This window comes from Stomoxys calcitrans, chromosome 2, assembly GCF_963082655.1.
Source record: "Stomoxys calcitrans chromosome 2, idStoCalc2.1, whole genome shotgun sequence".
NCBI lineage: Eukaryota > Metazoa > Arthropoda > Insecta > Diptera > Muscidae > Stomoxys > Stomoxys calcitrans.
This window is the reverse complement of record NC_081553.1, coordinates 66324583-66352566: the sequence shown is the minus strand read 5'-3', so window position 1 is coordinate 66352566 and position 27984 is coordinate 66324583. Positions and strand designations below refer to the sequence as shown.

At 39.3% G+C, this 27984-nt stretch overlaps 4 protein-coding genes across 4 annotated transcripts in view; 2 read left to right on the top strand and 2 right to left on the bottom strand.

Moving 5' to 3' along the window:
* LOC106091784 (uncharacterized) overlaps positions 1 to 27984 on the bottom strand; it is a 90879-nt gene that overhangs the window by 46647 nt on the left and 16248 nt on the right. The window lies entirely within an intron of this gene.
* LOC106094491 (sarcocystatin-A) lies at positions 12282 to 12794 on the bottom strand. The gene is made up of 2 exons (XM_013261717.2): positions 12572 to 12794; positions 12282 to 12509 (listed from the first exon to the last, which is right to left on the bottom strand). The coding sequence occupies exons 1-2, from the start codon at positions 12736 to 12738 to the stop codon at positions 12326 to 12328; spliced, it is 351 nt and encodes a 116-aa protein (XP_013117171.2). The 5' UTR covers positions 12739 to 12794; the 3' UTR covers positions 12282 to 12325.
* Positions 24755 to 25353, top strand: LOC106094492 (sarcocystatin-A-like). Its single transcript, XM_013261718.2, has 2 exons — positions 24755 to 25032; positions 25118 to 25353. The coding sequence occupies exons 1-2, from the start codon at positions 24860 to 24862 to the stop codon at positions 25299 to 25301; spliced, it is 357 nt and encodes a 118-aa protein (XP_013117172.1). The 5' UTR covers positions 24755 to 24859; the 3' UTR covers positions 25302 to 25353.
* LOC106094490 (uncharacterized) lies at positions 27191 to 27874 on the top strand. The gene is made up of 2 exons (XM_013261716.2): positions 27191 to 27513; positions 27581 to 27874. Exons 1-2 carry the CDS (start codon positions 27260 to 27262, stop codon positions 27789 to 27791), a joined length of 465 nt encoding a protein of 154 aa, XP_013117170.1. The 5' UTR covers positions 27191 to 27259; the 3' UTR covers positions 27792 to 27874.

The window sequence follows — 27984 nt, the reverse complement described above, 5'->3', positions numbered from 1 at the left end:
ACCGATTCAGACCATAATAAACACGTATGTTAATGGTCATAAAAGAATCCGTCGTACAAAATTTCAGGCAAATCGGATAATAATTGCGACCTCTAGAGGCTCAAGAAGTCAAGATCCCAGATCGGTTTATATGGCAGCAAAATCAGGTTATGAACCGATTTGAACGATATTTGGCACAGTTGTTGGATATAATAACAAAATACTACGTGCCAAAATTCATTCAAATTGGATAAGAATTGCGCCCTCTAGAAGCTCAAGAAGTCAAGACCCAAGATCGGTTTATATGACAGCTATATAAGGTTATAGACCGATTTGAACCATACTTGGCACAGTTGTTGGATATCGTAAAACACGTCGTGCAAAATTTCATTCCAATCGGATAAGAATTGCGCACTCTAGAGGCTCAAGAAATCAAGACCCAAGATCGGTTTATATGACAGCTATATCAGGTTATGAACCGATTTGAACCATACTTGGCACAGTTGTTGGATATAATATCGAAACACGGCGTGCTAAATTTCATTCCAATCGGATAAGAATTGCGCACTCTAGAGGTTCAAGAAGTCAAGACCCAAGATCGGTTTATATGGCAGCTATATCAAAACATGGACCGATATGGCCCATTTACAATACCAACCGACCTATTCTAATAAGAAGTATTTGTGCAAAATTTTAAGCGGCTAGCTTCACTCCTTCGGAAGTTAGCGTGCTTTCGACAGACAGACGGACGGACGGACGGACAGACGGACGGACATGGCTAGATCGACATAAAATTTCACTACGATCAAGAATATATATACTTTATGGGGTCTCAGACGAATATTTCGAGTAGTTACAATCAGAATGACGAAATTAGTATACCCCCCATCTTATGGTGGAGGGTATAAAAAGAAAATTTTAAGTTAGGAATTCCGTGCTACTTACAAAATCCCTAATCGCTTTCAATATCACTCCCCTAAACAAGTTCTTGTCTGATATTGTGTCTCCACCTAAGTACCGATGTCTGTTGAACGCGAAAGCCGAGCAATGACAAAGGAAATGCTCCAACGTCTCATCATCTTCGCCGCATGCCCTACACATGCTATCACTTGCCGCACTGATTTTACATAAGTGAGCTCGTAGTCCTATGTGTCCCGTTATGATACCAATATATATACTGACCTCCTTCTTGCTTCCTTTCAGTAATAGCCTCGTCTTCTCACGATCTGTATCCTACCATAGGATTTTCGCCGTCCCACCGACCTTTTCGCTGTTCCACAATGTTGCATGCGTATTCGTCGCCCACACCCTTAACCCGGACTGCGTCGAGCCGAAAGGCTTCGAGTTTACCAAGTTTATTGACGGCAGTCCTCTGGCCTTCATCGCCAAATCGTCTGCCCTTCCATTTCGCCTCACTCCGTTATGGCCCGACACCCAAACGATGCGGATTTCGCCATCCTCAGAGAAAGCTTTAATCTCCTTCTTACACTGCAAGACTGTTGGTGACCTTAACGTCCTGGTTGTTATTGCCCTTATGGCAATTTTACTATCGGTAAAGATGTTCACAATCGACGTTCTCGGGTTAGCACCACACCACTACACCCATTCCGTGATCGCCCGGATCTCTGCCTGCAGGACCGTATTATGGTCAGGCAGTGTAAAACAGATCTCAGTCCCTAGATTCTCAATGGAGACCCCCAGGCCCACTCTGTCCTCTAGCTTTGATCCATCCGTGTAACATGATCTTCCAGACGGGGCAATAATAGGGTCCCGTCAATCCAAAACTGTGCCGATGGCAGCAGTGCCTCGCACTCGACTTCAAGGTTCATCTCAGGTATCCGATCGGAAACCTCTTCCCTTCCTTCCAGGTTTCCTATCGTCGCCTCGATTATACCACGAGGGTATAAGCTACTTCCATCCTCATCCTCTAGAAGTAAAAATCGGCCGATATATATTGTATGTGAGCTATATCTGAATATGAACCGATTTCCATGAAATTCACCAGAGTCAGGAGAAAATCTTTCCTGCCAAAATTCGTGAGAATCGGTTAACAAATAACCATTTTATTGCATTATTACTGCAAATCGGACGAACCTATAAATGGGAGCTATATCTAAATCTGAAACGATTTTTTCCAATTTCAATAGGCTTCGTGTCTAGGCCGAAAAACATGCCTGTACCATATTTTCAGACAATCGGATGAAAACTGCAACCTATAGTCAGACAGATAGACAGACAGACATAGCTAAATCGAATCTGAAAGTGATTCTGAGTCAATCGGTATACTCATCAATGGGTATATCTCTCTTTCTTCTAGGTGTTACAAACAAATGCACTATGTTATAATACCCTGTACCACAGTAATTGTGTAGGGTATAAAAATAAATGTATGTATGAGGCATTTTCTGCAAAAAAAAAAAAAAATGCCGCTCATGCGAATCAGTAAGCATATGCCGATGTTATTACAATCGGAAGACCATTGAGAAAGTTGGGCTGAGCTGATTAATTAATTTGTAGCTCATACAAATATGGCTATCCCAAAATTTCCTTCATAGGTTAGAAAGGTGAAGTAATAAGAAAAATATTGAGGTATGTTTGGCATAAGGGTTGAAAATTTAAGAAAAATTATTTGTATTTTTTTTTTAATTTGTGATACATAATTTTATTAATAACAGAATACTACTTTTTTCCCATCCCACTGTGCGTCATTGGAGATTGCCAATAAGCCATATCTGTTCAAATTTGCCTCCATATAAACGGATCACCGGATTAGAATTTCGAGTCCCTAGGGGCTTAAATTTTCATTCCATTTGCTTAAAATTTGGCACAAAGACTTCTGTTCTGACTTTTAACATACACTCATAGAAAATTGTTGGTAAAAACAGCAAGAACGTTTGCTGAAACAGCAGAAAGTCTGTTGAAAATGCGACAGCTGTAATTTTTTGCTAAAACCGTAAACATTTTCTGCTATTTTCCTATTTTGAAAAGTTAAAAAAAGCTCAAAAATGTCATGCTTCTACCATTGCACTGCTCACTTATTAGTGAGTAGGTGGAAGCATGTAATCTTTTGGTGGCATGGCAGTCTGACGAGGCCCCTGGCTAAGGCCGAAATCGCGATCATTGCAGCCCGCCCTCCCTTGATACATTTAACACACCACAAATGTTGAGACTCTTTAAAGTGTTTTTGTTTTGTTTTGTTTTGAAATAGAAGCAAGAAATATGGGTTGCCCAAAAAGTAATTGCGGATTTTTCATATAGTCGGCGTTAAAAAATTTTTTCACAGCTTGTGACTCTGTAATTGCATTCTTTCTTCTGTCAGTTATCAGCTGTTACTTTTAGCTTGCTTTAGAAAAAAAGTGTAAAAAAGTATATTTGATTAAAGTTCATTCCAAGTTTTATTAAAAATGCATTTACTTTCTTTTAAAAAATCCGCAATTACTTTTTGGGCAACCCATAGTTCTTGCTTCTATTTCAAAACAATAAAATAATAATAAACAATAATAAAATAATAACACATTGGTTTAAGCTGGTTAAACCAACAACAAAATGAAAATTTACAAAATTTTCTAAAATTTGCTAATTTTTGATCGAATTTAAACAACAACAGACAAAATAACTGCTACTTTTTATACCCACCACCGAAGGATGGGGGTATATTCATTTTTCATTCCGTTTGCAACATATCGAAATATCCATTTCCAACCCTATAAATTATATATTGTACATATTCTTGATCAGCGTAAAAATCTAAGACGATCGAGCCATGTTCATCCGTCTGTCCGTCTGCCTATTGAAATCACGCTACAGTCTTTAAAAATAGAGATATTGAGCTGAAACTGTGCACAGATTCTTTTTTTATCCATAAGCAGGTTAAGTTCGAAGATGGACTATATCGGACTATATCTTGATATAGCCCCCATATAGACCTATCCGCCGATTTAGGATCATAGGCCGATAAAAGCCCCATTTATTTTACGATGTTGCTGAAATTAGGGACAGTGAGTTGTGTTAGGCTCTTCGATGGACCAGATCGGTCCAGATTTGGATATAGCTGCCATATAGACTAAACTTTCGGTTTAAGGCTTTGGGCTCATAAATGGCGCATTTTTTGAACGATTTCGTTAAAATTTGGTACAATGAGTTGTGTTACGCCTTTCGACATTCTTCTTCAATTTGGCTCAGATCGGACCAGATTTGGATATAGCTCCCATATAGACCGATCACTCGTTTAAGGCCTTGCTCCCATAAAAGGTGTCTGACAGCGAGTTGTAGTAGGCCCTTCGACATCTTGCTTCAATTTGGCCCAGATCGGTCCAGATTTGTATATAGCTACCATATAGACCGATCATTCGATTTAAGGCTTTGGGCCCTTAAAAGGCGCATTTATTGTCCGGTGACGCCGAAATTAGGGACAGTGAGTTGTGTTAGGCCCTTTGACATTCTTCTTCAATTTGGCTCAGATCGGACCAGATTTGGATATAGCTCCCATATAGACCGATCCCTCGATTTAATGTCTTGCGCCTATAAGAGGCGCATTCATTGTCCGATTTTGCCAAAATTTAGGACAGTAAGTTGTGTCAGACGCTTCGACATCTTTCTTCAATTTGGCCCAGATCGGTCCAGATTTGAATAAAGCTGCCATATAGACCGATCTCTCGATTTAAGGTTTTGCGCCTATAAAAGGCGCATTTGTTGTCTGATGTCGCCAAAATTTGGGACAGTGAGTTGTGTTAGACCCTTCGACATACTTCTGCAATATGGCGCAGATTTGGCCAATATCGATCAAGATTTGCATATAGCTGCCATATAGACCGATCTCTCGATTTAAGTTTTGGGCCGATAAAAGGCCCAAACGTCTGTCCGTCCGTCCGTCCGTCGGCCCGACTGTCTGTGGAAAGCACGCTAACTTTCGAAGGAGTAAAGCTAGCCGCTAGAAAATTTGCACAAATACTTCTTATTAGTGTAGGTCGGTTGGGATTGTAAATGGGCCATATTGGTCCATGTTTTAATATAGCTGCCATGTAAACCGATCTTGGGTCTTGACTTCTTGACCCTCTAGAGGGCTCAATTCTTATCCGATTGGAATGAAATTTTGCACGAAGTGTTTCGCTATGACTTCCAACAACTGTGCCAAGTATGGTTCAAATCGGTCTATAACCTGATATAGCTGCCATATAAACCGATCTAGGGTCTTGACTTCTTGAGCCTCTAGAGGGCGCAATTTTTATTCGATTGGAATGAAATTTTGCACGACGTGTTTTGTTATAAGATCCAACAATTGTGTTAGGTTAGGTTCAAATAGGTTCATAACCTGATATAGCTGTCATATAAACCGATCTGGAGACGTAACTTCTTGAGCTTCTAAAGGGCGCAATTCTTATTCGATTTAACTGAAATTTTGCATGAAGTATTTTATTATGACTTTCAACAATTGTGCCGAATAAGGTTTGAATCGGTTCGTAACTTGCTATGGCTGCCATATAAACCGATCTGGAATCTTGACTTCTTGAGCTTCCAGAGGTCGAAATTATTATTCGATTTGCCTGAAATTTTGTACGACGGATCCTCTCATTACCATCAACATACGTGTTTATTTTGGTCTGAATCGGCCTATAGCCTGATACAGCTCCCATATAAATCGATCTCTCTATTTTACTTCTTGAGCCCCCAAAGGGCGCAATTCTTATTCGAATTGACTGACATTTTACACAGGTCTACAACATATAACTGAATTGTGGGCCATACCGGATCATATCAAGATATCGCTCTAATAGCAGAGCAAATCCTTTCTTTTATCCTTTTTTTACCTAAGAAGAGATGCCGGGAAAAGAACTCGACAAATCGAACCCGACGATGATCCAACGTGGAGGGCATATAAGATTCGGCCCGGCCGAACTTAGCACGCTTTTACTTGTTAATATATGCTTTTGAACAAAAAATTAACTTTTGTAAGCGGAAATGAAACTTGCTTCTATCCAAATAGCCAACTATTGTTCCTTCCGGGTGGAAACGAAGACCATATTCAAGTTTCATCATTTATTTCGTCGATAAGAGTAAAATACAATAGCAAAGCTTCTATAAATTACTGCCAATCGGGAGTAGACCAGTTTAGAATTACCATGTGCGACCGACACTATGTACTGTATCTAGCTGCAATGCGAAATTCCTCTCTGAACACAAGGCAAGTGAAGCAACCGCACTGTCTGAGCTAATGCTTGCTTGCTTACCTTACCAAAGGATACACAGACTGAGTGACTGAACTGAACTGAACAAGCAAGGTAGCGAGTACACGGCTTTTATAACCGAAAGCTCTTTAACTAAACAAAGCAAAGCAAGCAAATAAATCTCAGTGAGTGAAAGCTGTTTTTCCGCCACCATAGTTATTCTCAACACTCTTCATGTAAAACAAACGAAACCAAAATAAAATTACTCAAACACAATTCTCACAGATCACAGCATACAAACGGTTGAGTGGTTGTCTTGCCGATGGGTAAAAGCTTTAACAATACTATTCTCAGAGTGTAATTAACGAATAAAGATCATTTAACTTTGGTGTGCTCTTTCATCATAAGAACAAAGAAAAATAAATAAACTCAACCAATAAAAGATAAACATTAGCGTGGCAAGCAAATGACGTTATGACAAAATTAAGTAGTTCATGGTCTAATGATCATCAATAATTATAGCAAGCAAATAATATCATTAGCAAAACAAACACAAAGTATTATATATACATCTTCTTATATATAAAAATCCATTTGTGTTTGTTTGTATGTTTGTGTGTTCCCTATAGACTCAGAAACGGCTGAAGCGATTTTCTTGAAATTTTCATAGATGGTGCATAATGTTCCCGTGGTGAAAATAGGGTACTACATTTTTTGATATCTGAAGGTGGGGCGGACCCTCACCCTTACCCTAATTTTCAGAAACGCCAGATCTCGGAGATGGGTGCTCCGATTTAAGCGAAATTTTGTGTGTTCTCATATAGTACCCTAAAATAAAAATTTGGTATCCAAATTTCGGATGGGGTACCTAGGGGGGCCGCCCCACCCTAAAACCTACCAAACATAAATTTAGACCAATCACGACAATACGGGATTCAAATGAAAGGTATTTAGGATAAGAAAACGTATCTGATATCCAATTGTCGAACCAAGTGTTAGGGGGACCACCCCAACCCCCAAAACACCCCTAAATCGGACATATTTACCGACCATGGCAATATGGGACTCAAATGAAAGGTATTTGCGAGTAGAATACGAATCTGATATCCAAATATGAGATCATGTGTTTGGGGGGCCGCCTCTCCCCAAAAACCTCCCCCAAAGGGGTCACATTTACGACCATAGCCACATGGGGCTCAAATGAAAGGTCTTTGAGAGTAAAGCACAAATCTGATATCAATAATCGGGAAAAGTGTCTATAGGGCCACCCCACCCCCACAACACCACCCAAACCCCAAAACACCCTTAAATCTGACATATTTACCGACCTTAGAAATATGGAACTCAAATGAAAGGTTTTTGCGAGTAGAATATGAATCTAAATAATATCTAAATGTGGGACCACGTTTCTTGAGGTCCACCCGAACCTCCAAAACACACCCCAAACAGGACTTATTTACAGACCATGGGAATATGGGGCTTAAATAAAAGCTATTTGAGTATAGAATACGAATCTCATACCCAAATATGGGACCAAGTCTTTGGGGGCCGCCACTCCCCAAAAAAGTTCCCCAAAGGGCACAAATTTGCGACCATAGCAATATGGGGCTCAAATGAAAGTTCTTTGGGAGTAAAGCACAAATCCGAAGACAGTGAAGCTCGATATTTTTATTTTTAAGTCCCATATCACAAACCGGACATTTTTGCTGACTTTTGCAATAAGGAGTTGAAATGAGATTAGAAAACGAATTTGATATCCAATTTTGAGGCCAATGGCAATATGGGGTTCAAATAAATGATATATAGATATATGAGAGTGCTCTATTCTGCTGTTATATTTTCCGGTCTAAGTGTTTGGGCGACCATCCCAATCCCCAAAACACCCTAAATCGGTCATATTTACGGACCAAGTCATTGTGGAGCTTAAATGAAAGGTATTGGGGGGTAGAGCAAGAATTGATACCCACTTTCGGGACCAATTTTCTGGGGATCAACCCCTTTCCCAAAATACCCCACAAACAGCAATTTTTTAGTGATCATCGCAAAATGGGGCTCAAATAAAGGTATTTGGGAGTAGAATACGAATTTAATATCCAAATTAAGGACCATGTATTGGGTTGCCCAAAAAGTAATTGCGGATTTTTCATATAGTCGACGTTGACAAATTTTTTCACAGCTTCTGACTCTGTAATTGCATTCTTTCTTCTGTCAGTTATCAGCTGTTACTTTTAACTTGCTTTAGAAAAAAAGTGTAAAAAAAGTATATTTGATTAAAGTTCATTCTAAGTTTTATTAAAAATGCATTTACTTTCTTTTAAAAAATCCGCAATTACTTTTTGGGCAACCCAATATTTAGGGCTTCACCCCTTCCCCAAAACACCCAGCAAAGGGTAAACATTTTTCGACCATGACATGCCAATATGTGGTATTTAAGATGAGGAATCGAATTTGATAACCTATTTTGGGCCATTTGTTTGGGGGACGCCTCATCGTGTAAACTCCCCTGAATATGGGGTTTAAATAAATTGTTTTTGAAAGAATAGCACAATGCTGATATTTTTTCAGGGCCAAGTGCCTGGGGGACCACCTAAGTTTGAAGCAAATCGGTTCGGATATATATGCATATCTGATATATATTGATTTTATTATTTATTGCTATTGCATTAGCTCTTTGATTTATGTTTCGATTTTATTGAAATTCAGCACGGGAAGAAGGGAAAGAAAGACTTTTGGTGGATAACATTGTGTGGGGTGATTACTGTGGGTAAAGCGGCCGCGTAAACTACTCTTCGTAGTGTTTTCGCTGTAAAGCACGCTCTTTAGGCTCAACCAAAAAAGAAGGTCCCTTGTCATTGAACTTAAACTTGTTTCGGATAGTACTCATTACGGATGTCCCAGGGGTCCATTGGTGGGCCTTCAAAGTTGGTCACCTTGGCCCTACAAATCTTTGTTCGGCCTGTCAAAAGCACATTTATGGTCCGATTTTCAATGTTTTTTTTTTTTTGCTGGAAAGTGCTTAAAAAGCCCTGAATCGGTCTATAGACTAATACAGCTCCCCTTTGAAACGATCTCCTTATTTTACTTTTTGAGCCCCTAAAGGGCGCAATTCTTATTCGATATAGCTGAAATTTTACACAATGACTTCTACTATGGTCGCCAAGATTCATTTCATTATGATTCGAATTATTTTCTTTTATCCTTTCTTTTGATTGCCTAAAAAGAGACACCGGCAAAAGTACTGGACAAATGCAATCCATGGGGGAGGGTATATAAGATCCGGTCCGGCTGAACTTTGCATGCTTTTACTTGTTATACCCTCCACCATAGGATGGGGGTATACTAATTTCGTCATTCTGTTTGTAACACCTCGAAATATGCGTTTAAGACCCCATAAAGTATACATATTGTTGATCGTCGTGACATTCTAAGTCGAACTAACCTTCTGTCCGTCCGCCTGTCTGTCGAAAGCACGCTAACTTTTGAAGGAGTAGAGCTAGCCGCTTGAAATTTTGCACAAATACTTCTTATTAGTGTAGGTCGGTTGGGACTGTAAATGGGCCATATCGGCCATATCGGAATATTGACTTCTTGAGCTACTAAAAGACGCAATTGTTATCCGATTTGGCTGAAATTTTGCAAGAGGTGTTTTGTTATGATTTCCAATAACTGTGCTATATATGGTTGAAATCAATCCATAACCTGATATAGCTACCATATAAACCGATCTTAGGTCTTGACTTCTTGAGCTTCTAGAGGCCGCAATTTTCATCCGATTTGTCTGAAATTTTGCATTAGGTGTTTTGCTATGACTTCCAATAACTGTGTCAAATATGGGTGAAATCGGTAAAAAACCTGATATAGCTGTCATATAAACCGATCTGGGGTATTGACTTCTTGAGCCTCTAAAAGGCGCAATTCATATCCAATATGGTTGACATTTTGCATGAGGTGTTTTGTTATGACTTCCAATAACTGTGTCAGATATGGGTGAAATCGGTAAATAACCTGATATAGCTGTCATATAAACCGATCGTGAGTCTTATCTTCTTGAGCCCCTAGAGGGCGCAATTCTTATACGATTTGAATGAAATTTTGCACGAAGTATTTTGTTGTGATATCCAACAACTGTGCTAAGTATGGGTGAAATCGGTAAATAACCTGATATAGCTGTCATATAAACCGATCGTGGGTCTTGACTTCTTGAGCCTCTAGAGGTCGCAATTATTATCCGATTTGAATGAAATTTTGCACGACGGATCCTCTCAGGACTATCAATATACGTGTTTATTATGGTCTGAATCGGTCTATAGACTGATACAGCCCCCATATAAATCGATCCCTCTATTTTACTTCTTGAACCCCCAAAAGGCGCAATTCTTATTCGAATTGGATGACATATAATTTAATTGTGGTCCGAACCGGACCATATCTTGATATCGCTCTAATAGCAGATCAAATCTTTTCTTTTATCCTTTTTTTTTGCCTAAGAAGAGATGCCGGGAAAACAACTCGACAAATGCGATCCATGGTGGAGGGTATATAAGATTCGGCCCGGCCGAACTTAGCAAGTTTTTACTTTTTTTTTAATTTTCGCAGAGGTTGGACTCCAATTTTGTTGCTTGTGAAAGTATTTCTGAACTGATTTCAATTTCTGATTTAGATAGCTAATAAAATTTATTATTTTTTTGTCGCGATATATGCTAAAGTCCGATTCTTCAATCAAATGTTATGCGAGTTACAAATCAAAAAATTTGAAAAAAAATAAATTTTTGGCTTTTTTTTTCAAAAAAAAGTTAATTTCGATGTTCTTCATATCATGAAGATATCTCTATCCGTTCCAAAATGGCACACTTATTTCCACTTATTTTTTTTTTTGTCATCCCACTGTGCGACGGTATGAAGACTTCGATAAGGTTCAAACGGATTAGGCATTTCAGTATGTGCGTCTTCTAGGTCAAATTGAAGAGAACACATGGATAGATCCCCGGACCGCCGGTTTAACTTACTGGATGGACCCTATGGTCATCCTCATCGAACAGCCTGACCTACCTGAAGAAGGACAAAGGAATTGCTGATAATTGCTCGATAAGAGATCACTGAGCACTACGACAGAAGTCATAATGGTTACCAGGATTAGGACAAGCTAGAGACAACCAAGCACTTGCAAATTTACAAATTTCCACTAAGAAACAGGGGGGGGGGGGGGGGGGGGGGTTGTGCAGTCCGATTCTAGATTAAGCTCAATGATAAGGGGCCTTCTTTTTATAGCCGAGTCCGAACGGCGTGGGTATGCGGGTCTATACTAACAGTGTGCGTGACTCTACTATTGTGGTGAATGACCGGGACGTGGAATGTACGGTGTTAAGCCAGGGCCCATACGGTGTTTGTGTGGGTGTGGACTGGGGGTGTGGGAAAATGTTGCTGGCTAGCATCTACTGTATATTTCGCTCTGAGATGCAGCCGTACTTGGTATACATGGATACGGTGCTACGCCTCGCAGGTAGCTCTCCGCTCATCCTGTGCCTGGATGCAGTGCGACACATCTTTGGAGAGATATTTTACATGGCATAGTACCTCACAAATGTTTCCAGAATTAGAAGGGTTAAACCACCGCTGAAAATGTTTTCTGATGGTCTCGCCAGGATTCGAACCCAGGCTTTCAGCGTCATAGGCAGTTGGTGACCTCCCAGCACTTGCTTTGTTCAATTACAGGTCTGCAAGTGTACAGACGGGATGCCAGTACAGTCTGGGATGAAGGAGAACAAGGAAACAAAGGAGGTCAATAAGCACTGCGACAAAAGTCATAGTGGTTACTTTAGAAGCTACACTGGTGGGAACAAGGAAGAAATAATCACGCACTTGCTTTGTTCATTTTCAATTCTATAAGGAAACAGGGTTTCCATGCTGCAGAGCCGGTTTACTCCGTTCTGGATGATCTTTCAAACGTATCTCTCCTTCTCTTGGCCATGTCATGCAATTGATTGCAACTACAGTAGTTATGCTACTATTATTCACATAGGCATCTTCAATGCAAGACAATATAACCCATAAAAACATAAACTTTATGAAGACATTTTTATATAAAAGGTAAAATTCTTGAGTTTTTGAAAGTATTTTTGTTTATTGTTTTTTTTTTTTTTTTTTGCTTTTTCATGTCGTTGATCGCAATCTAATCACCACACTTAGTCATGAGTTTTCTTTACCTCATCTTCACCGGGACAATTGAAGGTAACCTCGACGCCTTGGTAGAAAACCATTTTGATATCACAGGTTTTGGTCTTATCATTCTCATCAATCAAATCAGCATTGATTCTATACAATAGACCACGAACCACTTGTTTGGAGGCAGTATGGATTTTACCCAATCTAGATGAACACAAAAAGTTAGAAAAAGTCAAATAAATCCCATGCCCCGTCATATTCCTTACTTGTAGTGGGGTCCATCACCAGCGGCCAATTTAGCTAAAGATTTGTTCAGTTCAGCAGCGGCATCTTCCGCTTTCAAGTCACTTGGACATCCAGCACAGAATTTCTCCTCATCGGCGCGAACAACAGCCAATGTGGCCAAGAGTACAATGACAAAGAGTTTCAGCATTTTTTGAAGATTGATATTTGGATGTATTTTTGAAAAGTTTGTTTCCTTCTCCTCCAGTCTAGTGACAACTAATGGTTGTTAACAGCGACTACAGGGCTATTTATATGGTATGGAGCTATGCTAATGTCTGGACAATAAATGTTTTATATTCTATTTTATTTTGTGCCCTACACAGTGAGGCAGTGTATTCTAAATTAGAAGGGGAAATAGTTGTGTGATTGGTATAACGAATAGACTCAAAACGGCAGAACTGATTTTCATGAAATTTTCATAGATGGTAGAGCTTAGCCCTCGGGAATTATTGGTGAGTTCGATTAATACTTTAAACACCTATCTGCCTCTCGGCTGTTTGTCCGCTTTTTGTGTGCTCGCCCGTTTTTGTTCGTAGTGGGAATGTGTCTGTTCTTTTTCCGTCCGTTTTGTATGTCATGTCCGTATTGGGAATTGGCTGCTTTGGTCCGTATAGGGTTCTCGTCCGTGTTTGGGTATTTTGTCCGTTTTTACGTCCGTATTGGGATTTAGTCCGTTTTGTTGGTGACCATGTTTTGATCTTGGTGGTGGTGGGGGTTTTGGTGTGGGGGGGGGGGGGCGGTTTGGTTAAATGGCTTTGGCCGTTTTCCTTTCAGGTGACCAGTTCGGAACCGTTTGGAGTTCAACTGGTAGTAGCTTCGTCTACGAGGTCTGACCGGAGTCCTTAATCAGGTAACACGGGAGTCGGGGGCCCCTGGGATTTCGATTCCAGCCCGACTATGGTGAGGCCCCAGTGGGGAGTAACGTGGTGGCTGTAGTTTGGACCCAAATCGCGGGTAAAGCGCAAGCTCGATGTGAAGTTGCATTGCCACCGGGTGCCGTGACCCATAGATCGGAAGGAGTTTTAAATAGTGCTCCGCCCCTAACCAAGGGGGAGAACACATCCAGACAACGTGAACTCGAATTGGTACCCATGCATAGCTTAGGCTGTGTGTGGGTGCGTTGGTGAACGCATTATATTCACCCGGGGTTAAGAGCCCTGCAGGATTAGGCCAACGCGACAGGTGCCTGCATTAAACACCATTAGGACTTGTCTGTCTTTTGGCTAGAAATTAAGATGGCTTTCAAAGCTCTTACAGCTTAGTTGCCAGCGCTCGAAGGTGGTGATGTATGAGTTGGGTCAAGCGATGTGCGATTTGGGCGCTTCGGTTGCCCTGGTTTAGGAGCCTTACAGTGTGGATGGACGTGTTAAGGGTCTGCAGGGAGGTAAGCGGGTCTATACTGACAGTGTGGCTGACTCTGCTATTATGGTGAATGACTGATGGTTAGCTAGGGCCCATATGGTGTTTGTGTGGGTGTGGAGGGGAGTTGTGGGAAGATGTTGCTGGCTAGCATCTACTGTAGATTTCGCGCTGAGATGGAGCCCTATTTGGTTTACATGGATATGGTGCAACACATCGTGGGTAGTTCTCCGCTCATCCTGTGCCTGGATGCGAACGCAACGTCCACTATGTGGTTTTCTAAATTTCCCAGGAATACTGGGAGCCTGAAAGCCGCGATAGGTGAAAGTTGCTTGGAAATTGGATGATCGAGGTGGATATCAGCGTTTTGAATGAGCCTAGTGAGATGTATACTTTTGATAATCCATCTGGTGTGAGTGACATAGAAGTGACGGCTGCAAATGGGGCGGCAATGACGACGTTTGAGTCTAGGTGGAGGGTGTGTGACGGATGGGGTGTCAGCGATCATAATCTTATTGAGATCACGGACCGCGAAGGACATACGAAGGTTATTAAGTGAGCTCCGGGTTGGCGAGTTCGGGACATTGACTGGACGTTATAAGCGGACAGTGTGAGAGCGGCATTGGCATCTATGCCAATAGAGGAATTTAGTAGACCGACGGTGGACGATCAGGTCGTTTGATGGAACGACGGATGAGTGCGCTTAATGATGCACTCCTTGGCAGACGCAGTTTTGCGAGGCCAAGTAAGGTCCGATGGTTAAGTCAGGAACTGAATCTGATGTTGATGATTTATTTGCCTTTTCGTCGTGAGGCGTATTTGTGTGACCTGATGCATTCCTTGGCAGACGCAGTTTTGCGAGGCCAAGAAAGGTCCGATGGTGAAGTCGGGAGCTGAATCTGATGTTGATGATTTATTTGCCTTTTCGTCGTGAGGCGTATTTGCGTGACCTTAGGACGTACAAAGCCATGCTTGCTAGGACGAAAGAGGAGGACTGGAGGAGCTTTGTACGTGACAATAGGGATGATCCCTGGGGTCTTTTGTACCACGTTTGCCGGCGTGGTGGTGATTTTAGTAGGCAGATTGACTTTAGGGGGGCTCCAGGTTGGTAGCACTGTGCTATCATCGTGGGGGACTGTGCTTGGGAGTTAATGGGAGCATTCTTTCCGGACTCTGAGCCACTCGAGCAGGCTTCCAGTGAGGAGATGTTTGTGTGTCCGGATCTGGAGGGTTATGAAGTAGAAAGTAGTATTCGTCGGATCAGGGGCAAGAAGTCTTCAGGTATGGATGGTATGACTGGCCAAATGTATAAAAGCATATGGCGGGCGATGCTTGAGTACTAATTGGCTGTTTTGAGTAAGTGTGTAGAGAAAGGGTACTTCCCGCGTGTGTGGAAATGAGCCCGAGTTGTTGTTTTGCTTAAGTCGCCAGAACGTGTGAAGAGTTATCCGAGGTCCTAATGTAGCATTAGCTTGCTTCCAGTACTTGGCAAGGTTTTGGAACGAGCGAATGGTGGACAAGCTTAAGGAGAGCAACAGCGAGGGTACATTTCAGTTCGGGTTTGTCGTGGGTAGAAGTACTGTTGATGCCTGGTTGTATGTCCAGGATTGCGATATCAAGGGAGCATTTGCCAACCTTTTATGGCGTAGCGTGCTCGCGAAGTTGGTTGAGGTGGGATGTCAGGAGATTGGTCTGTGGCGCAGTTACGTTAGTGACAGAAGGGGTTGTGTGGTTGGGGCCAGCGAAATGGCTTTGGCTGTTTTCCTTTCAGGTGACCAATCCGGAACCGTTTGGGGTTCAACTGGTAGTAGCTTCGGCTACGAGGACTGACCCGAGTCCATAATCTTGTACCACGGGAGTCGGGAGCCCCTGGGATTTTGATCCCAGCCCGACTATGGTGAGGCCCCAGTGGGGAGTAACGTGGTAGCTGTGGTTTGGATCCAATGTGGAGTTACCGTGACCCATAAATCGGAAGCAGATTAAGATAGTGCTCGACTCCTAACCAAGGGGGAGAACACGTCCAAACAACATGAACATATCCATGCATAGCCTAGGCTATGTGTGGGGACGTTGGTAGACGCATTGTATTCAACCGGGGTTAAGAGCCCTGCATAATTAAGCCAACACGGCAGGTTCTTGCATTAAACACCAATAGGACTTGTCTGTCTGTCGATGGTTCTGGAATCGTCTTTTAGTTTATACAAATGATGTAATATGATAGGAACTTGTGTATAGGCTGGTTAAGTTTGAAGATGGCTATTGCAAACAAAAATACTAAACCCCACCTAAAGATTTCCGATGATGGTCCATTTACAGCACCAATAATTATACTCTTGTGTCTCTTCTAATAGAGAGAGGGTGAGTATTTGTGACTATAGACCAGTGCACACTAATGTGTACATATATAAGAAAATAATCCCAAGCAAACACATGGGTTTGCACGTAATTGAAATTATGTGTTAGTCACTAGTGTAAACGCATTCTCACACAAAATATATTTTCCTTTTCTTTTGACTGGGCAAAGAGCAGTCAGTAGAGCTGGCAGACTATCGATAGTTGCAACATATTTTTAATAATAAATATCGATAGTATCGATACTATCGGGAATTACCCATCACCTATAAATCAAACGAAAATGAGAAGTAAAAGTCAGGAGATCGATTTATATAGAATCAATATCAATGCACAGACCGAATAAAACCAAATTAAACAAAGTCAGTTGGAAGTAATAAGCGAAATCATTGTACAAAATTTTAACTCAATCGGATGAAAATTGCGCCCTCTATAGGCGCAATGTATCCTATAGGATACATTCAGTGCTGGATCGCTTATTTTAGTTAAATTTTGCAAAATAATTAACTTTTCCAATAGTATCGATAGGAAACATATGGATATGCCAGCTCTAGCAGTCAGTATGTTGAGCACCTCGGTCTAGTGCGGATGGTAAACTCGGAAAGTGACAATTTTTTTAGTTTCGCCTTAGGTACAACAAGCAGGAGCATGCTAAGTTTGGCCGGGCCGAATCATGGGAACCCACCACCATGGATTCTGCTAAAAATGTGTACAAAATAAATTTTGTTGAAGGGCATAATTTCAATCTATTGGGTTGCCCAAAAAGTAATTGCGGATTTTTCATATAGTCGGCGTTGACAAATTTTTTCACTGCTTGTGACTCTGTAATTGCATTCTTTCTTCTGTCAGTTTTCAGCTGTTACTTTTAGCTTGCTTTAGAAAAAAAGTGTAAAAAAAGTATATTTGATTAAATTTCATTCTAAGTTTTATTAAAAATGCATTTACTTTCTTTTAAAAAATCCGCAATTACTTTTTGGGCAACCCAATACATACGAAACTTCTATCAAACTAGTAAAAATTAAAGCTGCTATGAAACGAACAAGGTCGCGATCGAGAGACTGGTTTACATGGGAGCTATATCAGGTTATAGACCGATTTGGACCCTATTTGCACAGTTGTTGGAAGGCGCAACAGAACACCACTTATAAGGATCTAAGAAGTCAAATCGGAAGATCGGTTGACTTCTTCGGGAGATTTGGTATCGTTGGGAATTCATCGATATTAAATATCTGTGCCAAATTTCAAGCGGCTAGCTTTACGCGTTCGACCGCTATCGTGATTTCGACCGACGGACGGACATGGCTAGATCGACTTAGAACATTGAGACGATCAAAAATATATATACTTTATGTGGTCTTACACGAATATTTCGAGGTGTTACAAACGGAATGACTAGATTAGTATACTCCCATCCTATGGTGGTGGGTATAAAAAGGCTGGTATATCCAATGACAAAAATCTTTAGTGCAACAGACAAATGGCTGCCAGTTACAAGAAAACAAAACAGGAATTTCTAATGCACATACATTGTTTGTTAATATTTACATCAGGGAAAAAACTATACTCGTCACAAACTCTTACAAGAATTTGTCACCAAAAAGCCTATACTTTCATCGTAAACAAAGTCGAACGTTTTTTTACAAAAGAAGTTTACATGACGAAAATTCTCATATAACAGATATGAAAGACCAATGAATTTGTTTCATGAATTCGTGTTATGAAATCTTCGTCTTTTTCCATCACTATGACAAAATTTTTGTTTAACTCCATTTTTTAATTCTTTAATTCCCCACATGTAGGGTATCGATCATGTCCCTATTGTATTATTGGTGAATATTAAAATTTGTTGTTACTAAATTGGACATCAAGCCGGTTTATTTTTATTCTCCCCTATCGATAAAACTTTTTTGTGGGGGAATTGCCTGAAGTTGTTTACACACATCCATAAATGACTACATCTGTTTTTATTTGAATCGAAATGTTTTTAAAATGTATGTTTAAATATAGAAGACCTGAACCTGAAGACCTGACAGCAGATAATATTGATTATTTTGTTTTTTCCGAAACTCATCCAATTCCAGAATATTACTACATTTAATGACTGAAAAAAAATATTCAAATAATAAATATAATTTAAATAAAACTTATCGCCGAAAAAAGTTTTAATCAAATTATGAAAATTAATTCAAAAATTTGAATGAAATTTTGGGTTGACATAAGATTTTAATTAAATATTCTTAAAATAGAACATTTAAAATGTTCATAAATATAAAGTCTCTATGCCACTGATCGGAAGATCAAGAACATGATGGAAAGATTCCTGAGGAGACTGTCGAGATGGCCTAATGTGAAATGGTTATAGGACTTAGCCAAGAAAAAGGGTTCAGGTACACTTTGTCTCTCCCATATCCAGGGGAGACACTCTGCAGTTATCGAAGGGGACGAAATACCTACCCAAGTCGTTGATTTGAAACTGAAAGAAGAATAAGGAGAAGAAAAGCCACTGTATTCGTTATGTACACAACCATTGTGAGAGCAGTGGTGGCGCAAGAAGGTTCGTACCAGGCACTTCAAGAATATGCACATACTGGCCTGCATTGAAATCACGAGAGAGAAGATGCACGGGTTGAGAAGCTGTATTGAATATGCAACCAATGAGTTCTCTATTCGCAATAAAACCAACAAATTTGAGCTTAGGCTGAAGGGACTTGAAATGCTGAAGGAGGACGGGAATGGCCTCAGTGTGTTTGTGTGTTTGTTTATTTGGTTCGACCTATGAAAGAGAATAGATTCTTAAGGAAGTACAGTATAATTAAGGTTAACCGAATAGAATAGAAAGAGAATACTGAAAACCGGCTGTTCACAAGGGAGATGAAAGTGGGCTATTTGACGCACCACGTTTCCTCATCAAAACGACTTCTAAATCTGAGAAGGTGAAATATAGGAAACCGAATTAGAAGTGCCACATTCAAAAGCGTTCCGAGAAGGCTCACAGATGTTCGGCACTATGTAGACAGGCTGTAGGTTCGAAATGGGGCCTAAATCCGAGGATAGTCCACTGGCTCTATAGGAGTGTGGTTAGGCCAATACTTGCGCCTCGGTAGTTTGGTGGACTACGATGGAGACGTTCAGAGAACATGTTGTCTTGGCATAGACGGAGCAATGAGAACCACTCCCACTAGGTCACTGAATACTATTCTAGATATCCGACCCATAGACATACAGGTTAAGTGTGAGGCAGCCACTGCGGCTATTTCTAATGAGATGGGATAGAAGATAGGAGCAAGTTACACCATTGCGGATACGAAACCTGGAAGGAATGGAAGAAGTTTTCGATCGGGTACCTGTCACTGACGGAACTCTAGTATTGCCATCTGGATGTTCATGCCACACATATGGATCAAAGCTAGAGGACAGAGAAGGCCTAGGGGTCTACATTGAAAAAACAGGGACTGTGGTCTATTTTCGACTGTCCGACCATAATACGGTCCTGCAGGTGAATATCCGGGTGAGTATCAAGTGTGAACATCTTTACGGACAGTAAACTGGCCATCAGGGCAATAATAACCAGGACGGTAAGGTCACGAACAGTCTTGAAGTGTGAGACGGAGATTAACGCCTTCTATGAGGGTAGGACAATCCACATCGTTTGGATGGCGGGCAATAGTGGAGCGGACCACTATATATATACCGTCAATAAACTTGATTAACCCGAAGATTTTCGGGTCGACGGAGTCCTAGTGAATCGAACAGCGAAACGATCGGTAGGACGACGAGAATCCTAAGAGGCGATCGTGAGAAGGCTAGGCTAGAAGGAGGTCTGAATAGCTCTCGGCATCATAATGGAACATATAGGACTACGAGCCCACTTATGCAAAATCGGTGCGGCAAGTGACGGCATGTGGGGAAGATGATGAGACGTTGGAGCATTTCCTGTCATTATCCGGCTTTCGCGGCTAAAAGACACGGGCACATATGTAGGTGGGGACAAATTAACATTTTTTTCAACAGATGTTTGTGCTTAGAACTGTAGATTTTGTTGCTGATTTAACTGACCGAAATGTTTGCTAATACAGCAGCCCAAAATATTTGCAAAAACTGCTGTTTTAGCAAATATTTTTGCTGTTTTGAATAAAAAAAAAATTTGGTTGAGTGCATTGGTTGGCACATTTCGAGTAAGCACCTAGGAGGGAGAATATCGGTACTCCTCCGAAATTGCATATCTCGTCTCTAGGTCTATGAGCACAGCCCCAATGTTCTGTTGTAACTTCCAACAGCTGTGCCAAGTGCGGTCTAAATCCGTTTATAACCTGATATAGCACCCATATAAACCGATCTCCCGATTTGACTTCTTGAGCCCCTGGAAGCCTCAAATTGCATCGGATTTGGCTGAAATTTTGCACACAGTGTTCTGTTATGACTTCCAACAACTGTACCAAGTACGGTAAACATCTGTGTATAACCTGATATAGCTCCCATATAAACCGATATCCCGATTTGACTTTTGACTTTTGGAACAACAACTGAATTTGAACGACCTTCACGAAATTCGTTTTGGAGTAAACTACGACCTCGGTTGAATTCCCCATACAATCGATAAACACTGGTCCTTGATGGAGCTTCATCGGCAAAAACTTATTTAAGTTCATCGATGCACTGTTCTTGAGTTAATCCAGGTCGAAAGTTATAAAAAATAATCGCACGAAAATGTTCACGATTTAATTCTATTTTTTTGGGCGAGGTGAATCTTTTAAGTTACTGTAAACACCATAAATTGCGCTCGTATGTCAAAACGTTCTGAGTACGTATAACCTCAAAAATGCAAAGCTTTACGATAGAACTGTCAGTTGGCAGATTGAAACACAAGGGTTGTCCAATCCCGAAATATAAAAGGCTGCCCTCGTATTGAACACTTTTCACTATCACAAGTGGCATGAGGTTCATATGTACTATTAACTTATATAGCTTCCTTATAAACCCATCTCTCGATTTGACACTTTGACAACCTGAAGGTCAAATTTCATATTCGATCCAGATACGTTTATAGATTAGCTTGTAGAAGAAAACTGTTTAGCTATTCTCTATTTGCAACACTGGTTTAAACAGCTCACGTACGTTTCGTGTTTTGTTTCACTGTCAAACATCTTCAGTTTGGTCTATTTTTTTTACCATAAATCGTCTTACAAATGAACAACGCTTGTAAATGATTGAATTTTATTCTCATAATGCGTACTCTGTTAAGAAAGTTCATCGCTCGTTTCTTGTGACTAAATTTCACACCAAATTTACATTGTTGGACAATAATCCACCAACACGCTTACGTAGAGTGCGACCTAAGGAAAATAACGCAGCTGTATCGGCCAGTGTTAATGATGACCATCAATTATCGATTCTTCTCCGTTCGAAGCAATTGGGCCGCTGTTACTCAACAACGTGGAAATTTCGAGGAAGGATTTAGGTGTGAAGCTTTTCTAAATACAACTGGTGCAAGAATTCAAGCCGAATGACCTACCGCAACGGTGAATTTTTGATGAATGTGAAAGTTGGCCGAAGAACCACTTTTTATCGAAAACTTTGTATTCAGCGACGAAGCTAATTTTTGGCTCAATGGGTACGTAAATAAACATAATTGTCGATTTTTGAGTGAAGATCAACCAGAAGTTTTGCAAGAGCTACCAATGCATCCAGAAAAAGTTACAGTTTAGTGCGGGTTATGGGCTGGTGGTATCATTGGACCGTACTTCTTTAAAGATGATGCGAATCGGAACGTAACTGCGAATGGTGAGCGCTACTGTGAGATGATATCCAACTTTTTTTGCCCAATATGCAATGACTTGCATGACATGTGGTTTCAACAAGACGGTGCCATATGCCACACGGCACTCGTAACAAAGGACTTATTGAGAGGAGAGTTCGGTGAACATTTTATTACAAGTTCGGGACCGTGCAATCGTGCAATTTAAAGCCTTTAGACTATTTTTGTGGGGCTACTTTAAAGCTCACGTCTATACAGACAAGCCCGCTTCAATTCATGCATTGGAAGAGAACATTGGTGCATTTATTCGTAAGATATTAGCCGAAATGATGGAAAGTTTTTTGGAATTTTATATGTTTTGTTTTTTATTGGGTTGCCCAAAAAGTAATTGCGGATTTTTCATATAGTCGGCGTTGACAAATTTTTTCACAGCTTGTGACTCTGTAATTGCATTCTTTCTTCTGTCAGTTATCAGCTGTTACTTTTAGCTTGCTTTAGAAAAAAGTGTAATGAAAGTATATTTGATTAAAGTTGATTCTAAATTTTATTTAAAATGCATTTACTTTCTTTTAAAAAATCCACCACCATTGGATGAGGGTATTTCAATCTAGTCATTCCGCTTGTAACACCACGAAATATTCATCTACGACCATATTAATCAAGCCGCTTTAAATTTTGCACAAATACTTAATATTGATATAGGGCGGGGGGATTGCAAATGGGCCATATCGGTTCAGATTTGGATATAGCTGTCATATAAACCGATCTCCCGATTTGACTTCTTGAGCGACTGGAAGCCGCAATTTTAGTTCGATTTGGCTGAAATTTTACACATGGTGTTCTGTTGTAACTTCCAACAGTTGTGCCAAGTGCGGTCTAAATCCGTTTATAACCTGATATAGCTCCCATATAAACCAATCTTCCGATTTTACTTCTTGAGCCCCTGGAAGCCTCAAATTGCATCGGATTTGGCTGAAATTTTTTTTTGCACACAGTGTTCTGTTATGACTTCCAACAACTGTACCAAGTACGGTAAACATCTGTGTATAACCTGATATAGCTCCCATATAAACCGATCTCCCGATTTGACTTCTTGAGCCCCTGGAAGCTTCAATTTTTACCCGAATTGGCTGAAATTGTGCACACAATATTTTGTTGTAACTTTCGACAACTGTGTTAAGTACGGTTCATATTGGTCTATAACCTGATATAGCTCCTATATAAACCGATATCCCGATTTGACTTCTTGAGCCCCTGGAAGCCTCAATTTTCACCCAAATTGTACAAAATTTTTAACACAGTCTACTGTTGTAACTTTTGACAACTGTGTTAAGTACGTTTCATATTGGTCTATAACCTGATATAGCTCCCATATAAACCGATATCCCGATTTGACTTCTTGAGCCCCTGGAAGCCTCAAATTTCATCGGATTTGTATGAAATTTTGAACACTATGTTCTGTTATGACTTCCAACAACTGTATCAAGTACGGTAAAAATCTGTGTATAACCTGATATAGCTCCCATATAAACCGATCTCCCGATTTGACTTCTTGAGCCCCTGGAAGCCTCAATTTTCTTCCAAATTGGCTGAAATTTTGCACATGGTATTTTGTTATGACTCCCAACAACTATGCCAAGTTCAAATCCGTCAAGAACATGATATAGCTCCCATATAAACCGATCGCCCGATTTGACTTCTTGAGCCCTTGCAAGCTGCGATTTTTTATCCAATTTGGCTGAAATTTTGCATAAAGTGTTATGTTATGACTTCCAACAACTGTACCAAGTACGGTTCAAATCGGTCTATAACCAGATATAGCTCCCATATTTTAGCAAAATCCATGGTGGTGGGTTCCCAAGATTCGGCCCTGCCGAACTTATCACGTTTTTACTTGGTTGAAACATTCCTATAGCTCTTAAAAAATCATCCTTTATATAGAATTCGTTCAAGGAACATGGTGAATGCTGATTTACTTATATTCGTTTTTATTTTGTTTAAATTTATGTCATGTAATTATATTTTTGTATTATTTTTTATATTATCTTCATATATTTTATTCTTAAAGGTCAGAAGATTAGTTCATTGTCTTTTTGAAAATACTATTATGTATTATTTTGTTTCTTAGTTATTTGACGTTATCACTCCACAGCTGCTTATCTGTCAGGCACAAATTGTGGGAAACTTAAAAATTATAGGCCCGTACTTCAAAACACTTCTTTACTGATTATATGTTTAAATCATATACAAGTTGGCTGTTCTTAATACAATGCATCTCACTAACCTAAATGATGATGTTCATCTAGATGGCACTAGGGAGTCCAGTAAATGGATGCATCACATATCACAGACATTTTTTTTTTAAGAATGTTCTAAGACGGACAAAAGAGACCACAATGTAAAGTGATAAAATGCAATAAAGCCTACAGCATTGAGGAATACTCCCTCCTTTTTCTTCTCTATCTTCATCAAATATAAATTCTGATTATAAATGTATTCAGAGAAATAAATAAATTTGTCCGTCTGTCTATGTATGGATGTTTGTAACAAATTTCAAAAATAACTTTCTGATAGGGAAGAAAACAAAACAAACCGGCTTTGTATTTAATAAAAACATAAAAGCAGCAACAACAAAGTCCAATTAAATAAAATAAATATAAATAATGTAGTAGAACAGCATCATCGAAATTGAGCTAGTTATATAAATAGCTAGCCCGTAGTGAGCACAATCATCAGTTGCCGCTGAAGTTTGGAGAAAGAAGAACCAGCCTAGAAAAAAATACAAATTCGAAAAATCAGAAAAATGATGAAACTATTTGTAATTATACTTTTGGCTACTTTGGCTTTTGTCAAGGCTTCTCCTCCTTGTTTGGGATGTCCCACCCCTTTGGAAGACGAAAAGGGTTTTGAAAAGGCTACCAATCTTCTCAAGAATTCCTTGGCCAAATTGGCTGCTGGTGAGGGCCCCAATTACACGTAAGTTTTTGATGAAAGCAATCTGGAATTTTCAATGCCCAGAGTCTTAGCATTAAATTTTTCTAATGATCGTATTTCCATATAGGCTTGTCAAAGTGAACTCAGCCTCCGAACAAGTGGTACGTGGTTTAATGTACAAAATCAATGCTGATATAGCTGATGAGAAAAATAACACCAAGACCTGTGATATTGAAATTGTGAACTTCCAAGGCTATGAAGTCACCTTTAACTGTCCCAAAGAACCTGAAGTTAAGAGAACTCATGCTTAAATTGTTTATGTTAATTATGGATTAAAAATAAATGTTAGATGTATAAACAAAACTTTGGAACACACACTTCCCTAGGGGTTACAAAAGGGAATAAAATACAATAATAAAATAAAATAAAATGAAATAAAAAAAAAAAATAAAATAAAATAAAAAAAATAAAATAAAATAAAATGAAATAAAATAAAATAAAATAAAATAAAATAAAATAAAATAAAATAAAATAAAATAAAATAAAATAAAATAAAATAAAATAAAATAAAATAAAATAAAATAAAATAAAATAAAATAAAATAAAATAAAATAAAATAAAATAAAATAAAATAAAATAAAATAAAATAAAATAAAATAAAATAAAATAAAATAAAATAAAATAAAATAAAATAAAATAAAATAAAATAAAATAAAATAAAATAAAATAAAATAAAATAAAATAAAATAAAATAAAATAAAATAAAATAAAATAAAATAAAATAAAATAAAATAAAATGAAATGAAGTAAAATGAAATGAAATGAAAAAACATGAAGTAAACTGAAATGAAATGAAATGATATAAAATATGTCCAAATCTAAACCGATCTGAACCAAATTGAAGAAGGATGTCGAAGAGCCTAACACAACTCTCTGTCCCAAATTTCGGCGAAATCGGACAATAAATGCGCCGTTTATGGGCCCAAAACTTTAAATCGAGAGATCGGTCTATATGGCAGCTATATCCAAATCTTGACCGATCTGAACCAAATTGCAGAAATATGTCGTAGGGCCTAACACAACTAACTGTCCCAAATTTTGGCCCAAGACCTTAAATCGAGAGATCGGTCTATATGGCAGCTATATTCAAATCTGAACCGATCTGGGCCAATTTGAAGAAGGATGTTGAGGGGCCTAATACAATTCTCTGTCCCAAAATTCGGCGACATCGGACAATAAATGCACCTTTTATGGACAGAAAACATGAATTCAAGAGATCGGTTTATATGGCAGCTATATCCAAATCTGGACCGACCGGGCCAAATTAAAGACGGATTTCGCCTGGGACAGAGAGTTGTATTAGGCCCTTCAACATCCTTCTTCAAGTTGGCCCAGATTTGGATATAGCTGCCATATAGACCGATCCCACGATTTAAGATTTTTGGCCCATAAAAGGCGCATTTAACGTCCGATGTCGCCGAAATTTGGGACAGAGAGTTGTATTAGGCCCCTCAACATCCTTCTTCAAATTGGCCCAGATCGGTTCAGATTTGAATATAGCTGCCATATAGACCGATCTCTCGATTTAAGGTCTTGGGCCCATAAAAGGCGTATTTATTGTTCGATTTCGACGAATTTTGGGACAGTGAGTTGTGTTAGGCTCTTCGACATTTTGCTGCAACTTGGCTCGAAACGGTCCAGATTTGGATATAGCTGCCATCTAGACTAATATCTGATTCAACCAAAATTTGACACAACGACTTGTGTTAGGCTTTTCGGCATCCGTGTCGTATATGGTTCAGATCGGTTTATTTTTAGATAAAGCTACTAGAAAGATCAATATTTTGTTATACACAATTGAGCAATGACTTGTATTTATTAGTATTTGGTCCAAATCGGAACATATTTCGATATAGCTGCTATGGGTCATAAGGTATGCATTTTTCACCGGATTTTGACAAAAGGCGGTTTACATATATACCCGAGGTGGGGGGCACTTAACGCCCCTTTACTTGTTAAGTTTTAGATGTAAACTATAATGTTAACCTGTGACTTATAAATGAGTTAAATGGGTTCGTGATATTAAGACGTAGAACAACTACGCTCCTCTACAATTTTGAACTTTTGACAAACTCAAATTCTCTTCATGCCAAAATTGAATGCTTCCTAATATAAATATTTTCTAATGTCTAACAACAAGTAGTCGTGCTCACAACTCTCTGCTTAACACATCGTTAATTGTTTTTCGTTCTTTCGGCGATAGACTAAAATGGAAAATTTTAAATTCATTTGTTTGCTTGTTGGTGTTATTGCATCTACGGCGTTGGCCCAAATATCATCAGAGGAGAAGATACGAGCTGCTTGCGCTCAAGTAGATTTTAACAACCCCACGAAGATCACCTATTGGAGTCCATTTGCAGGCATTGGCCCCGTGTCCGGGTATGGCATTAAATCCGAACAGGCCCAACAGATGTTGAGTGCAGCTTTAAAGAATATTTCGGAAATTGATGAAAATCGTTATAGGTAAAAATATTAATAATTAAAAAATAATCTTTGTTTTTAAGTATTTTCTATTATGTTTTCCCTCTAGAATTGATAAAATCAACACGGCCTTTAAATGCATTTTTAACAATGACTTGTACGAATTCAACGCCAACCTTATTGATAAGAATGACCAAAACAAATCATGCGTTGTACAGATATATAAAAACCATGAAAAAACAGACAATGGCTCAACGACGGCTACTGTTATAGCCTGCGACGATGATCCACAATATTTCAAGACTTACACTGAGGTTTAAAATTGAAGCAACATTGTCATATCCATCTTTCTTAAGTTTTAAGAAGGACGAAACATTAAAGAGCTTGTGTTCTGTAAAGACAATCTATCAAATGAAATTTCCTTTTAAGACAAAATTCCAATGAAATTCGGTACAATTTTCTCTAAAACAAAAACATTTCCTTCGCATTTTCTCAAAAGACAAAATTTCAATG

What these genes read in the sequence shown, in the direction of transcription:
- LOC106094490 (XM_013261716.2), top strand. Translation starts at nt 27,260, where the DNA reads ATGGAAAATTTTAAATTCATTTGTTTGCTTGTTGGTGTTATTGCATCT. An exon ending in ATTGATGAAAATCGTTATAG is followed by an intron (nt 27,514 to 27,580) that starts GTAAAAATATTA and finishes TTTTCCCTCTAG; the next exon opens with AATTGATAAAATCAACACGG.
- LOC106094492 (XM_013261718.2), top strand. Translation starts at nt 24,860, where the DNA reads ATGATGAAACTATTTGTAATTATACTTTTGGCTACTTTGGCTTTTGTC. An exon ending in GGTGAGGGCCCCAATTACAC is followed by an intron (nt 25,033 to 25,117) that starts GTAAGTTTTTGA and finishes ATTTCCATATAG; the next exon opens with GCTTGTCAAAGTGAACTCAG.
- LOC106094491 (XM_013261717.2), bottom strand. Translation starts at nt 12,738, where the DNA reads ATGCTGAAACTCTTTGTCATTGTACTCTTGGCCACATTGGCTGTTGTT. An exon ending in GGTGATGGACCCCACTACAA is followed by an intron (nt 12,510 to 12,571) that starts GTAAGGAATATG and finishes GTGTTCATCTAG; the next exon opens with ATTGGGTAAAATCCATACTG.